Genomic DNA, 15,528 nt, shown 5'->3' on the forward strand with positions numbered 1-15,528 from the left:
TCAGTTTTGAACTGGGGAAACAGTCAGATCTTAAGTGTGGAAGTATGAAACACAATTTCCTTCCAAAAGTGCTGTTAGAACCTTTACAGAGGAACAGTTAGACCCTGTCAGAGGCCTGCAGGCAGCACAGTAGGGCATTTGGAACTGTTGCAGAGTTGGTGGTTGTTTCACACAAAGGATTCATTTTTGCTGCAATCAATACCATGAGAATGCTTCCCCAACTTCCTTTCACAATGTCTTCAGGACAGGTCCCTCACAGCAGCATGGATCTCTGGGGTTTGGGGTTGGGTTCTTTTGCTTAGTCTGTAAATCCTCTTGGAAAACACTTTTGAATACTTACTCATTTTACACCTTTGTCGCTTTGCCAGGATATTATCTTGAACCATTCCTACTCCATTCAGAATGAACAAGCAGATCTCACTGTATAATTACAGACCTGGTCCACGCAGCCACTTCAGATGTTCTCTCCTTTTGCAGTATGAATCAAACTCATCAATCTGATAGGATCATCATGAATGGCTTCCACATTTCCTGTATTTTCAGCAGCCAGCTGCTCGCTGTTGAGGTAAATGCAGCCTTTGGAAGCCCTCATGGTGGGGTTGGATGATCTTTCTTCTTCATCCCCCTGCAATGAAGGGCCCTGCTTTCTCCTTGGTTTTCTGCGTTTTCCCTTCACACTGTGATCAAGTGAGGCATAACACATCTGGTTGGCAGGCTCCACCTGGAAGGAAATTTGCTTTAGCATTTGGTGTGTTTTAAAATCATAGAATCATAGAATCAATAAAGTTGGAAGAGACCTCAGAGATCATCAAGTCTAACCTGTCACCCAATACCTCATGACTGCTAAACCGTGGCTTCAAATGGCACATCCAATCCCCTCTTGAACACTTCCAGGGATGGGGACTCCACCACCTCCCTAGGAAGCACATCCCAATGGCTAACAACTCTCTCTGTGGAGAACTTTCTCCTCATCTCCAGCCTAAAACTCCCCTGGCACAGCTTGAGACTGTGTCATCTTGCTCTGGTGCTGGTTGCCTGGGAAAAGAGACCAACCCTCACCTGGCTACAGCCTCCCTTCAGGTAGTTGTAGAGAGCAAGAAGGTCTCCCCTGAGCCTTCTTTTCTCCAGGCTAAACAACCCCAGCTCCCTCAGCCTCTCCTTGCAGGGCTGTGCTCGAGGCCTCTCCCCAGCCAAAAAACTTTTTACATCTAAGGCTTTGAGTGTGTCCACACTGCCATCCAAATGGTGGCTGAAGTTGACTAGTTGTAAATGAACCCATTGAATGCACAAATTAAGCTGTAGCAGCAGAGAGAGTAGGCTAACATAACCTCATGGGGATGGCACTTCAGGTCATGGTTCAGTGCAGGTGGTCTTAGGTTGATGGTTGGACTCAATAATCTTAGAGGTCTTTCCCAACCCAAACAGTTCTGTAATTCTGTGACACATGTTCTCAGGAGAGTGACAGTAAGGGAAAATTAATCCAAGTATGAATCCAAGCATCCAAGATGCTTTATGGGAATAAGAGTAACTTAGATAATGACTCCAGGGTCTTTGGGATGCAAGACACTTATTCTCTTCCACATTGGGCTTAATTTAGATGCTTGGAGATGCTGTGTGGGGACAAAAACCTGGCCTGAAGCTGAGCTGTGCCATCAGCTGTTGGGTTTGGTGTGTGGAGAGGAGGATCTGGAGAACATTCAGGCCTTGCTGAAGACATGGCAAGGATACATCACCCCCACCACTGCTGGCTGAGGTGGTGGCTGAAGGCCATGCTGCTGAACCCTCCAGCAAGGGTGAAACAGGCCCAGAGGTCCCAGAGAAGAGGTTGGGGGGGACCTGACTGGGAGATGAGCTGAAGGGCTCCAAGGTGAGAGTGGAAGGTGTGTCTGTTATTCTTCCCATTATTTGTTTTTTTGTTATTATTATCTATTTTATTTTATTAGAGTCCAGTTCCCAGCAACAACATTTTTCACAGACTCTGGGGAGATAACCAAAGATGGGGGATTCCTGTCTCAATATCATTTCTAGGGGGAAATGTATGCTTCCTGTGTTGTTCCCCTACTTCTCTCTGTGTTTTGCAAGCCAAATTACCCCTCACATGTCCAGAGATTATTCTGTTCCTGTGAAATTAATGAAAACAAATGGCTAGATAAAAAATAATTGAAAAAGGATATTTCTACCCTCTGGAAGTATCCTGAGAGAGAGAGAGAGAGACTGGGAATTGTCCTTATGAAATACTTGGAAATCAGCTTGAGCAACTGGATCTAGTGGAAGTTGTCCCTGCCAGTGCCACAGGGTTTGGAACTAGATGATCTTCAAAGTCCCTTCCAACCCAACCCATTCTATGAATCTATGAACTCAGGAAATTGGTGCTGGGAATGTTTCAATTACAGACAAATTTTGGCTGAAGCTTGCTTGCTTTTAGGCATCCAAGTACCTCAACAGAATACAAATGAATAGAAACACAGCCCTCTTTAATTTGTTAAGACATAGCTTTTGTGCTGGGCAGGAAAGGACCAGTCAAACTCTCCTGATGCAGCCTGTGTTTTCACTTGGTTGATCTGGATTGAATTGATTAATTGGACTGAAGCTCAAGCAGGGGAAATTTAGACTGGACATTATGAAGAAATTCTTTACAGTGAGGGTGGTGAGACACTGGAACAGGTTGCCCAGGGAGGTTGTGGATGCCCCCTCCCTGCAGGTGCTCAAGGCCAAGTTGGATGAGACCTTCAGCTACCAAGTCTAGTTGAGAGGCAACCCTGCCCAAGGCAGGGGGTTTGAAACCAGATGATCTTTCTGGTCCTTTCCAACTCAAACCATTCTATGAATCTATGAATCTCCAAAATAAATGAAATGAATTCTTTACTCCAGCCCTGGCAGCCCATGACTGAGCTTTCGCAAGCCATGTGGATGGAAACAATCTGTCTGTAATTGTTCTGCTCCCTCATTAATGACCCAGATTGAGCGCAGGATCGATTCCGTACTTAAATCCCGTGATGAATTCAGACACCAACACGTGGTTCATTCTCCTGAGGAGCAGGGTGAAGATTTTTCTTACATGTTGTCACAGGAGAAATAGAAGAACTCTGAGACAGCCCACAGAAGTAAAATTAAAGGTACCTGTAGTTGGTTAGGTGGTCTTTGAGGCTGGGACTTCATCTGCTCGTAACAACACTCCTCTAGAATTTATCAAAGTAGAAAAAGGTTTTAGTTATTAGGGACACACTACTGAGACTGCAAAGATTGACTGATCCTCACTATGACAGAACTAACTACCCCCAGCTTGCTGTGTTAGAAGTATGTTTTGCTTTGAAAACACACACAGATTTCTTCCTCCGCTGGGTGCATCCTCAGCAGGTTTGCACGTGATCCCAAGCTGAGTGGTGTGGTTGGTTACAGTGAAACAGGATGCCACCCAGAGGGACCTGGGGAGGTGGCCTGAGGAGAATCTCATGAGGTTCAGTAAGGACAAGTGCAAGGTCCTGCACCTAGGTCACCGCAATCCTTGATGCCAGTCCGGGCTGGAGTAGAATGAGACTGAGAGCAGCCCTGCAGAAAAGGACTTAAGGGTGCTGGTGGGTGAGAAGCTGGACATGAGCCAGCAATGGGCACTTGCAGCCCAGAAGGCCAAAGGCATCCTGGGCTACATCAAAAGAAGCATGGCCAGCAAGTCAAGAACAGTGATTCTGCCCCTCTGCTCTGGTGACACATCACCTGGAGTCCTGTGTCTTCAACACAAGAGGGACAGGGACCTGCTGGACTACGTCCAGAGGAGGCCACAAAGATGATCAGAGAACTGGAGCACCTCTCCTGTGAAGACAGGCTGAAAGAATTTGGCCTGTTCAGCCTGGAGAAGAGACGGCTCTGGGGAAACCTTAGAACAGCATTTCAATATCTGAGGGAAACCTACTGGAAGGCTGGGGAGAGACTGTTTAGAAGGGCTTTAAGTGATAGGACAAGGAGCAATGGTTTGAAACTAAAGCAGGGTAGATTTAAGCTGGACATTAGGAGGAAGTTCTTCACAATGAGAGTGGTAAAATACTGGAACAGGTTGCCCAGAGATGTGGTTGAGGCCCCATCCCTGAAGACATTCAAGACCAGACTTGATGTGGCCCTGGGCAGCCTGATCTAGTTGGAGAAGCTTCTGCTGATGGCAGGAGGGTTGGACAAGATGACCTTTGAGGGTCCCTTCCAGCCTGACAAAAGCTATGAATCGCCTCTGGTTTTGGAGAGGCAAAGAGCTAAGAAATTCAGACACATTGTGAAAATGAAAATCATTTGTTTCTTCAAATGCAGAGGAAGTTTCTCATTACTGACTGAGCAGGAAATCATTTTAGGCTGCTAGGAGGACTTCTTGCAATTAGGAGTAACCACATACTACTGCGCCTTTCAGCACAGGCAAGCTTTTCTCTGGCTGAGAAAGAAAGAGGCTGTGAGTTGCAGCAGATGGTGATTCAGTTCTGTTCCTGACTCTACTTCCAGTTATCTGCAAATATCTTGTAAGAGCTTTTACTCATGCCATTGCTCATTTCAGCCATCAGAAAAACAGATTCCTGACTTCCAGTTTTCAGATTTATTGTAGTTGTCAGTCATAGAATCACAGAATGGTCTGGGCTGGAAGGGAACTTCAAGGTCATCTACTTCAAATCCCTCTGCCGTGGGCAGGGATGCTTTCCACTAGACCAGGCTGCTCAAGGCCTCATCCAACCTGGCCTTGAGTGTTGGCTTGGTTAAACTTGTGCAAACCCCATATGAAAAAGTGGGTTAAGGTTTTATTCTTGGGGCTGTTTTTCCTGCAGTTCAAGATCTTAAGCTTTGCTTAAGCCCAAATAAGGCAAACATGCTCATGTTAAATAGAAACTGCTCAGTCTCAAGCTGTGCCAGGAGAGGTTTAAGCTGGGTGTTAGGAAGAAGTTCTTCACAGAAAGAGAGATTGGTCATTGGAATGTGCTGCCCAGGGAGGTGGTGGAGTCACCATCACTGGAGGTGTTTTGGAAGAGACTGGATGAGGCACTCAGTGCCACGATTTAGTTGATTAGATGGTGTTGGGTGATAGGTTGGACTTGATGATCTCAAAGGTCTGTTCCAGCCTGGTTAATTCTATTCTATTCTATTCTATTCTATTCTATTCTATTCTATTCTATTCTATTCTATTCTATTCTATTCTATTCTATTCTATTCTATTCTATTCTATTCTATTCTATTCGAAACTGCAAAGACAAAGCTTCTTGACATGAAGCTTACCTGAAATACCTTGATTGAGATTGCCATAAACAGGGCCATCTTCAGTGTAAGAGGCATCGTAGCTAGAGGGGGAATTGAGAAATACTTAGCGTTCACAGAATATGCTTTATTTAGCAACCAATCATTCCACTCCAATCAATTCGCACACACATAACAGTGGCAGATTGTATATGGTCTGAAAAACAAGACCAAAAATATCAGGGTGGGGGCAGAAATGGCAGTGTTTGTATTCTGAAGAGAGATTTGTTATTTAGCCAAGAAATGAACTCTTCTTTCCTGTAAATTAGTTAAATAGAGTTCTAGAAAGAGCAATAATCACTGAAAAGAACCCTCAGGAAGAACTGCTTTACTGTGAGGGTGGTGAGACAGTGAAACAAGTTGCCCAGGGAGGTTGGGGGTGCTCCATCCCTGGAGGTGCTGAAGGTCAGGCTGGATGAGGCCTCGAGCCACCTGGTCTAGTGGGAGGTGTCCCTGCTCATGGTAGGCAGTCGGAACTAGCTGATTCATCTTCAAGCTAATTATAAATTGATGATTGACTCTGGGTAACAGGTGAAGGCTGCTTTGTATTTTTATTTTAAGGGCCTTTGATATTTGGGTTGAGATGAGACTCTTTCCATCACTTTTCTGAAGTGTGGAGGCTTTTTTTACATGCAATAAGACAGAACAGATGATGATGGTTTAGTTGGTTGGGTGGTGTTGGATGATAGGTTGGACATGATGATCTTGAAGGTCTCTTCCAACCTGGTCTATTCTATTCTATTCTATTCTATTCTATTCTATTCTATTCTATTCTATTCAATGAGGTGTCCAGCAGATGTGAGGAGACTCTGCTTTATTGCTTCTGGACATCATATGTTAAGAAATGTGTGGACATGGCACTTTGGGACATGGTTTATTGGCTGTGGTGGTCTTAGGTTGAAGGTTGGACTCAATGACCTTAAAAGTCTCTTCCAAATGAGGCTGTAGTCAGGTAGGGATTGGTCTTTTCACCCCAGTACCAGATGATAGAATGAGAAGAAATGGGCTGGAATTGTGCCATGGGAGGTTTAGGTTGGAGATTAGGAACAGGCTGCCCAGGGAAGTGGTGGAGTCACCATCCCTGGATGTGTTCAAGAAATGTGTGGGCATGGCTCTTCGGGACATGGTTTAATGGCCTTGGTGGTCTTAGGTTGGTGGTTGGACCTGATGATCTTAAAGGCCTCTTCCAACTAAAACAGTTCTATGATTCTTTGAGTAAAAGAAGGTATGGAACATAAAAACATGTAAATTATTGCTCCATAGAATCATAGAATCAATAAGGTTGGAAAAGACCTCAGAGATCATCAAGTCCAACCTATCACCCAGCACCTCATGACTAACTAAACCATGGCTTCAAGTGCCACATCCAATCCCTTTTTTGAACACCTAAGTACACTCCACAGGTATTAAATATCAGACCACAATTTATCATTGTTTTCTGAGAGTTCTTCTAAATTCTTACAGATTTATTGAATTTGAGTGATAGTAAGTAGTGGTTTAGCTCAAGGTCTTGCACCTTCTTTACTATATAAAATGATCATAGTTTGTTGTTGATGAAAATGATTGAAGGACATCTCTCCCCCATGAATTATTTCTCCAGTTTTCTTTGGGAAACTTGTTCCCATCACCATCCTGTTCTTTGACATTTTCAGGCAGGCTGCATGAGATATTGGATTTTCCTCCCTGCTGCCCCTCCAAAGCCATCTGTCTTTATTTACTGCTTACTTCACCCTTGCCAGAAAGAAAGTGTTTTAATCCAGCTTACCTTGGACTGTTGTCTTCATAGTCTTTGTGCATTGTAGCTGCAAAAGTTGTTATAAAGTGAAGAGAAAATGAAATGTGTTAGTTTTAGAACACTTCAGATAATTGTCTCCAACTGACACTGCAGAGAGTAACGTTGAAAGCTGTTGGCTTTCAGCACCTTCAGTTGCGCCCTCCCCTTCCCCCCTACCCCCCTTTTCTCAAACACTTTTGACTAATGCAAGAGATGTTTGTGTCATGACCCTGTGCTGTGGCTGCAAAGCCTGTGTTAGTGTAACCCCCCCAAAAAAACCCTGTATTTTAATATGATTAATGACAGAAATCACAGAAAAGACCCTCAGGATCACCAAGCCCAACTGATAACTCTGCTCTACAAGGCTCACCCCTAAACCATATCCCCAAGCACCACATCCAAACCACCTTTAAGCACATAATCATAGGATCACAGAATGGTGTGGGAAGGTGTTAATCAAGCTTAATTTTGAGTGATGGCTTTCTCTACAGGCACTTTAACCACTCAAGCTCTATTTCTCACAGGGACCTAAAACTTCCTTACCTCGCTTCTTTTTCATACAGTGCACAATGTTCAGCATCAATGACACAACCAGAGCCAAGCTCAGAAAGGCCAGAACTCCCCAGACAGCAAAGTGGCAGTCCATCTCTCTAACTGAAAGAAAAGCACTTTTTTTTTAATAGAATCATGGAATTGTGTCAGTTGGAAATGACCTCTAAGACCATTGAGTCCAACCTTCAACCCAATGCCACCGTGGCCATTAAGCCATGCCCCAAAGTGCCATGGCCACAGGTTTCTTGAACACCTCCAGGGATGGTGACTCCACCTGGGCAGCCTGTTCCAATGCCTGACCACTCTTGCAGCAAAGAAATTCTTCCTAATCTCCAACCTAAACCTCCCCTGGCACAGTCTCAGGCCATTTCCTCTTGTTCTGTCACCTGATACTATGGAGAAGAGACTAACCCCCACCTCACTCCGACCTCCTTTCCAGTTGAGATTATGTTGTGTAACATTTTGACTGCGGTTGATTTTTGCTCTCTGTAGTTGCAGCTGCTGTTTTGTTGTTTACTCTGTGACAGCCATTGCTTTACAAGCTAAATAATTAATATCAAGCCCAGATGCTAACTAATAGGAAAGCAACATCAATAAAGCGTTTAGCAGGAAGCACTGCTTCACGGTAATTCTGCCAAAGCCTGGGCTGTTGGTGTGCCTGCAAGATGCAGCAGAAATCACAAACTGCTAAAGGGGAAAAAAAACATTTTGGTATGCAGTTTGTAACGCAGCATTTGCATCCTATGCTACCTACCCAACACTGCAAGAAGTCTATGTCAAAGGCAAGAACATCTAAGGCTCAGTGTAATGTCTGAAGTCTCTGTGAATGGAAAGAGTTCAGCATCGAGCCAAAGGTTTGCAGTTCTTGGCTTATTCTTAGAAGCTGGGATGTGTTAAGTGGGGGAAGTACTGTATTTGAAATGACAGTGTTTTGAATGCTTAAGGCTAGAAACTTGCTAGTATTAATATAACATCAACAAGAAAGACGAGGATAATCATTTTAGCAGGACCTGTTGTGACAAGACAAGGCATCATGGTTCTAAACGATCAGAGGGCAGATTTAGACTCGAAACAAGGAAGAAGTGTTTGGGTTATTTTACAGTGATGGTGGTGAAATACTGGGACAGGTTGCCCAGAGAGGTGGTAGATGCCCCATCCCTGAAAATATTCCAGTTGCACAGCTCTGAGCAACCTGCTCTAGTCGATGCTCCTGCTCACTGCAGGGATGTTGGACTACATGACCTTTAAAGGTTCCCTCCAACCCAAAGCATTCTCTAATGCTATGATTAATGACACATTCCTATTCACTCCTGCTTGGAAACAGGGTCAAACTTGGAGCTCCATCCAAGTAGAATCATCAAGTGGTTTGGAAAGGACCTTAAAGACCTTTTAGTTCCCATCTAGATGATGTTGTTACTTTTCTGACTTCAGAGATGAGGTTACTCTCCTCCTCTCAGCATGGTTTACACTGCTACAAACAAAAGATGCCATATTTACACACACACACACACACAAATGAAATCCAAAAGGCTTTCCAAAGCCATAATTAAATTGTAGTTTGGGTTGGTTGGTTTTTTCCCCTTTTTAAATCTTTGAAGATTTAATTACATCTTTCTCCACCAACAGTGACAAGACATGGTAAAAAAATAGAGTTTTGGACCCTTGCTCTTTCATCTTCTCTTTGCAGGGTTTATTATACTCTAACTGAAGGGGGATTGGGGGGAAAAAGCAAACAAAACAAAGCAACAACTACAACAAACAAGAAAACCACACACACACACACAAAAACAACCAACCAACCAAAACAATCCTGAAGAAAACCCTCCAAAACATTCTAATATTCTCTGGATTAATTTCTGCAATCCATTGCTTTTAAAACTCTTTGGCCATAGAACCAAAGATTCATCAGATTGGTTTGGTTGGGAAAGACCTCTAAGGCCATCAGGTCCAAGCCTTTCGGGGAAAGGGGCCAGACTCAACCCTTCAGGGCTAAAAAAGGATCTTTATCCCCCTAATAGGATAAGAATAGGTAGCAGAAGTGCCACATTTCTCTTCTCCTTCTTGTTCTAGTGTGTCTTCAGAGAATCCATCACAAAGGGTAATGGCAAGATTGGAAGCTTCTACCAGCTTTGCCTACTGAAAGCATAAGGTGGGGAGGATAGATGCCATCTACAGAATCAGCTCATCACTCATAGAAGCAGATTAATTAATTACTTTGCTCACTACCAGAAGCACAAAATGTTTTGTTTCCTGTTGTTTCTGCCTACAAATTCATCAAAGATGAGATAAAACTCGCTTCCCCCCCACCCCCAATTAAATGGTGAGATAAATAATATTGTCTACTAATGACTCTTGGAAAGAGAAACCCATTAAGAAACTGATGAATGTTCAATTAGCAGTAAAGATGCTTCCACCTGTGTGAGTTTTTAAGACAAGATTAATTCTGCAGAAAGCATTCTTTAAACTGTAATTAGTGCTCCACTAATCACTTGGTAAGGCAGCAGCTTCATACTTCAGAAAGGAAATGGCACGTTGTAAAATAAAAACCCTCCGCACAGTTAACATTTTAAGCATGAAATTAACACCAATACTTCTCTTCATGGAAACATAGAACCATAGAATCAATAAGGTTGGAAAAGACCTCAAAGATCATCAAGGCCAACCTGTCACCCAATACCTCATGACTACTAAACCGTGGCACCAAGTGCCATGTCCAGTCCCCTCTAGAACACCTCCAGGGATGGTGATTCCACCACCTCCCTGGGCAGCACATTCCAACAGCTAAGGACTCTCTCAGTGAAGAACTTTCTCCTCACCTCCAGCCTAAACCTCCCCTGGTGCAGCTTGAGACTGTGTCCTCTTGTTCTGGTGCTGGTTGCCTGGGAGAAGAGACCAACCCCATCTGACTACAACCTCCCTTCAGGTAGTTGTAGAGAGCAAGAAGATCTCCCCTGAGCCACCTCTTCTCCAGGCTAAACAACCCCAGCTCCCTCAGCCTCTCCTCTTCATTAACAAACATTAATTGATGGAGGTTTAAGTTATTCATGGTGACACATAATCATCATTATTATTACTGAAATTTAGCTTCAGAACCTTGAGCAACCTTCTTGGAAGTCTGGTAACCTGCCATAATGTGATTTGTATAGATTCATAGAATCATATCATGGTTTGGGGTGGAAAGGACCTTAAAGATCATCTAGTTCCAACCCCCCTGCCATAGGCAGGGACACCTTCCACTAGACCAGGCTGCTCAGAGCCTCATCCAACCTGGCTGTGAACACCACCAGGGAGGAGACATGCACGACGTCCCTGGGCTCCCTGTTTCAGTGTCTCGCCACCCTCAGTGTAAAGAATATATTGCTGCTGCTTTGTTTCCAAGGTTAGAACACTGCAAAGATAAGGCTTACCTGCTGCTCTTGCTGCTGGGAATCCTCCCTGGCCCTTTATCAAGCAACAAATCAATTGATGTTGGCAGCCCTTGGATGCTCTTTGGTTTTGGACCCGGCAGTGTGAGTCTATGTTTAGAGCTACCTTCGCACTCAAAGGGCCTCCAGTCTCCTTTTCATTTGCTTTCTCACAAACAGGAAATGTGGTTTAGGCTTTTACAACCCCAGGAGCAAACTGATGGTTTGGTTCCAAGAGAGGAATAAGATATTTGTTCATCTGCATTTATTTAGTCTTGAGGTGGGGAGAAAGTTCTTCCCAGAAAGAGTAATTGGCCATTGGAATGTGCTGCCCAGGGAGGTGATGGAGTCACCGTGCCTGGAGGTGTTCAAAAAGGGATTGGATGTGGCACTTGAAGCCATGGTTTAGTTAGTCATGAGATGTTGGGTGACAGGTTGGGCTTGATGATCTCTGAGGTCTTTTCCAACCTTATTGATTCTAAGATTCTATTATCCGCCTGTCTTGCCCCAGCAGAGTATGCACAGGCTTGTTAGTCCCATTTATGTGATTCAAACCTTCTTTCAAAATATTCATAGGGCCCAGACACTAAGTCTTCCTGATTTTGACATTATGTTGAATACAACAAGTCTCTAGATACCTCTTGAAATAATTACAGAACTGAAGGGAGCTTACAGGAAAGCCCAGAAGTGACTTTCTATGAGGGTTTGTTGAGATGGGAAGACAGGGAATGGACTGAAGTTGGAAGAGGGGAGATTTACACTGGATATTAGGAATAAATCATTGACAGTGAGGCTGGTGAGACACTGGTAAATGTTGCCCAGGGAGGCTGTAGATTTCCCCTACCTGGGTGTTCAAGGCCAGGCTGGATGAGGCCTTGAGCAACCTGGTCTAGTGGGAGGTGTCCCTGCCACAGCAGGGGGTTTGGAACTAGACAATCTTTAGGGTCCCCTTCAGCCCAACCCATTCTATGATTCTGTGAATATTACAGCACACTATTACATTGTCCAAGTGTAATTTGGAGGAAACACCAATTTAATAGGCTGCTGCCACCAGGCACCAATGCACCTACACCTCTCATTTACTTGAGAAATCACTTATTAGAGTTTTGCATGCATGCATGCTGCCAGCAAGCCGTACAGGTCTTTTCTGTTTATCCTGCCTTCCTGAAGCTGAAATAAATTGCACAAGTGAAAACAGAATCAGCCTCATACAGCTAATCTCTCTAGCACCTCTCAACTTCCAAACTTCCTTTGAAAAAACTGATGTCATTTTCAGTGCTTGGTGAGGCAGTGGAAACTTCATTGCACAGAATGAAAGAGAAACTGTTTACAGCTAAAGTCTTGCAAAGCCTGTAGGTGTTCCCGCAAGAGGTGAAGGACATTTCTGTTGGAAGGGCAAAGATCTTTCAGTAATGGACCTTCCAGGATTTGCTGGGGAAAGGAACTACAGCAGCAATAGGTGATTTGATTAGATAAAGCCTTCCAAGTGACTGAAGTGGTCGGTCAGTGGCAGTGGCTTAGCAGTAGGGATTGGGAGCTCTAGGCAAGCAGTCAGATTTGATGATCTCAAAGGTCTCTTCCAACCTCAACAGTCATATGATTGTATGAAATGCTTTGAGGGCAGCTCAGCCTGGAGTCTGCTCTGGTTCCAATCTCACCCAGCACATCAGAGAAGCAGAACTGTTCTTATCTTTGCACATGGCTCTGCTTAGATGATGCAGGTGCAGACCTGATGCTCCGTGTGTGGTAACATCAGTGGGGAAGAATGGCGCAGAAAAGAGGCTGGCATAAAAAAAGCTGCCAGAAAGAGTGAGGCCTTTCAAGCCAAAGTTTAATACTGCAGACAGCTACTCTGACTCTCACAACAAATATTGTACTTAGCAAGAAAATGAAAATAAATAAAGATCAGTGTCATTTGTAGTCATTTGTCATCACTTGGGGCTGAATGTCAACGTTTTACTTAAACCAGTGTCAAGCACAACTTTGTCTCTTCAATTGCCCCTGAAATTATGGCTTCTATCACAAGCAGCAAATGGGTTTCCTGTGGGGAAACCACAGGGGTTTGTTTCTTTCTGAATGTTACAAACCCCTATTATCAAGGAGTACAGAAAGAAAAGTTCTTATCTTGGTAATTCTGCACTGTCAAAATTTCCACTGAAAGCTAACCCTGCAGACTTGTGAAGCTTTGGGTGGAGGGGTTTTTGGGTTAGGTGCTGGGAGATAGCTGAGCAGCTCTCTGCATGGCTAGCAGAGAGAGAACACAACTGACCCCACCTCATCCAGAACCTGCAGAAGTAGAGTGTGGCTACTCCAGGGATTTTGTTTTCCATTCAGATAGATGCTGTGTCCTGAGAAAATAGGTAATAAGATGGGAGGAAACAGCCTGAAATTGTGCTAATTGGATACTAGGAAAAATTTGTTTGCTGCAGCAGTGGTCAGGCATTGGAACAGGCTGCCCAGGGAGGTGGTGGAGTCACCATCCCTGGAGGTGTGCAAGAAATGTGTGGCCGTGGCACTTTGGGACATGGTTTAATGGCCATGGTGGTGTTAGGTTGAAGGTTGGTCTCAATGATCTTAGAGGTCTTTTCCAACCCAAACAGTTCTATGATTCTAACATTCTATGAAGGACTGCTTAGATCTAATTGGTGTGCATTTAGCTGAAGCTAAAGATTTGAAATAACAGCTGTGAAGGTAACTCTTGGTAAGTGCTCAGGGATGCCCTGGATTAGTGAGCTTGAACTGAACCTCTCAACTACTGAATCTTTCAGCTTCACAAAGCTGTTGTTGCATCTTTATTTAAAGAACTCTCTGGTAAGCAGATGAAAGTGCTTGTCTGGCCACATTCAGGGCTGTTGAACATTGTTTTCTTCCTGCTTCCTGTGCTGCAGCACATTTGGGCACAGTAAAGGGGGTGCTAGTTCCCTTGTAGAATAAACTGTCAGTGACTTAGTGGCATTTGCAGAAAGAGCAAGCGCAGGTGCATGGGAAATGTCTTGTCCCACAAAATGGTGTAAGGCTATAAAGTGATTTGCTCTACATTAACATGCACATCTTGGCATTTCTCAGAGGTCACAGCTAAGCAGGATATAGATATTTAACAAGTTTTCTATGGCCAGGGAAGGTTGTGGAGTCTCCTTCTGTGAAGACTTCCAAAACCTGCCTGGAATCATTCCTGTGCAGCCAGCCCTAGCTGATCCTGCTTTGGCAGGGGGGGCAGAACTCGATGATCTCTAGAGGTCCCTTCCAACTCCTAACATTCTGTAATTCTGTGGTTCTGTTTAGGTTGACTATTGGCAAAAAATTCTTTCCTGAAAGAGTCATCAGGCATTGGCTCAGGTTGCCCAGGGAGGTGGTGGAGTCACCATCCACCAAGGTGTGTAAGATACGTTGCAGACACATTACTCTGGGACATGGTTTAATGGCCATGGTGGTGTTGCCTTGATGGTTGGACTCAATGGTCTGTTCCAGCTGAAATAATTCTGTGATTTGAATGAGTGACTTCTCTCCTTTCGTAATAACCCCAACAAAACTGGACAGTCTTTACATCAGTTGTGAGATTTGGTTTCTATTTAGAACCTTGTGTTCAGACGCTGATTTCACTGAAATACAAATCAGACACCCTCAGAATCACGGAACTGTTTCAGTTGGAAAAGCTCTCCCATATCATTGAGTCCAACCATCAACCTAAGACCACCATGGCCATTAATCCATGCCCTCAAGTGTCATGCCCACACATTTCTTGAACGTTCCTTCGACATCACCACTGTTGTACATGTGGATATAGGTTCAGGGGTCTGTGTCCCACCAGGACTAGAGACATTGGACTGGTGTGGGACTTGAATGGCACCAACTGCTGAATTCAGTAAGTTGAATGACAGCAGATGAACTGCTGGAGAGGTTCCAGAAAAGGCCATGAAGATGATCAGAGGGCTGAAGCACCTTTCCTTTGGGGACAGGCTGGTAGAGTTGGGGCTGGTCAGCCCAGAGAGGAGGAAGCTCTGGAGAGACCTTAGAGCAGCCCTTCAGTACCTGAAAGGGGCCTGCAAGAAAGCCGGGCAGGGACTTTTTACAAGGGCTTGTAGTGATAGGATGAGGGGCAATGAATTAGAGATGGGAGAGAGTAGATTCAGACTGGATATTAGGAAGAAATTCTTGAGAGTGAGGGTGGTGAGACACTGGAACAGGATGCCCAGAGAGGTTGGGGGCACCCGTTCCCTGGAGATGCTGAAGGCCAGTTTGGATGAGGTCATGAGCCACCTGGTCTCGTGGGAGGTGTCCCTGCCCATGGTAGGCAGTTGCAACTAGGTGATTTTTCAGGTCCCTTCCAACCCAAAGCATTCTGTGAATCTATGAATCTTTGTACACTAAGTTTGTTTCCTTCTCAGCACTCAACTCAATGAATGCTCAAAACTTGTCATTTTAACTGTGAGCCAAGCATCCTACAAATCATCAGTTTGATACCTCACCCTACCCTCCACTTGAAGTTATACTTTAGTTTAGGAGTTCTAGCACCACACTACATTGGAAAGCAAAGTG

The 15,528-nt window shown here is 44.4% G+C and overlaps 1 protein-coding gene across 1 annotated transcript; it reads right to left on the reverse strand.

Moving 5' to 3' along the window:
- Window positions 1–454: 454 nt before the first annotated feature.
- Window positions 455–7,682, reverse strand: LOC104297084 (T-cell receptor-associated transmembrane adapter 1). The gene is made up of 5 exons (XM_009896985.2): window positions 7,580–7,682; window positions 7,028–7,064; window positions 5,245–5,306; window positions 3,121–3,179; window positions 455–721 (listed from the first exon to the last, which is right to left on the reverse strand). Exons 1-5 carry the CDS (start codon window positions 7,680–7,682, stop codon window positions 455–457), a joined length of 528 nt encoding a protein of 175 aa, XP_009895287.1.
- Between the last annotated feature and the right edge of the window lie 7,846 nt (window positions 7,683–15,528).

The sequence above is a fragment of the Dryobates pubescens genome, chromosome 8 (assembly GCF_014839835.1).
Source record: "Dryobates pubescens isolate bDryPub1 chromosome 8, bDryPub1.pri, whole genome shotgun sequence".
Lineage (NCBI taxonomy): Eukaryota > Metazoa > Chordata > Aves > Piciformes > Picidae > Dryobates > Dryobates pubescens.

Excerpts from the sequence above, each read along its gene's own strand:
- LOC104297084 (XM_009896985.2), bottom strand. The coding sequence starts at position 7,682 with ATGGACTGCCACTTTGCTGTCTGGGGAGTTCTGGCCTTTCTGAGCTTG. Across the intron at positions 5,307-7,027 it reads TATGAAGACAACAGTCCAAG|CTACGATGCCTCTTACACTG; the intron begins GTAAGCTGGATT and ends TTCCCCCTCTAG. Across the intron at positions 3,180-5,244 it reads TCTCAATCAAGGTATTTCAG|AGGAGTGTTGTTACGAGCAG; the intron begins GTAAGCTTCATG and ends GATAAATTCTAG.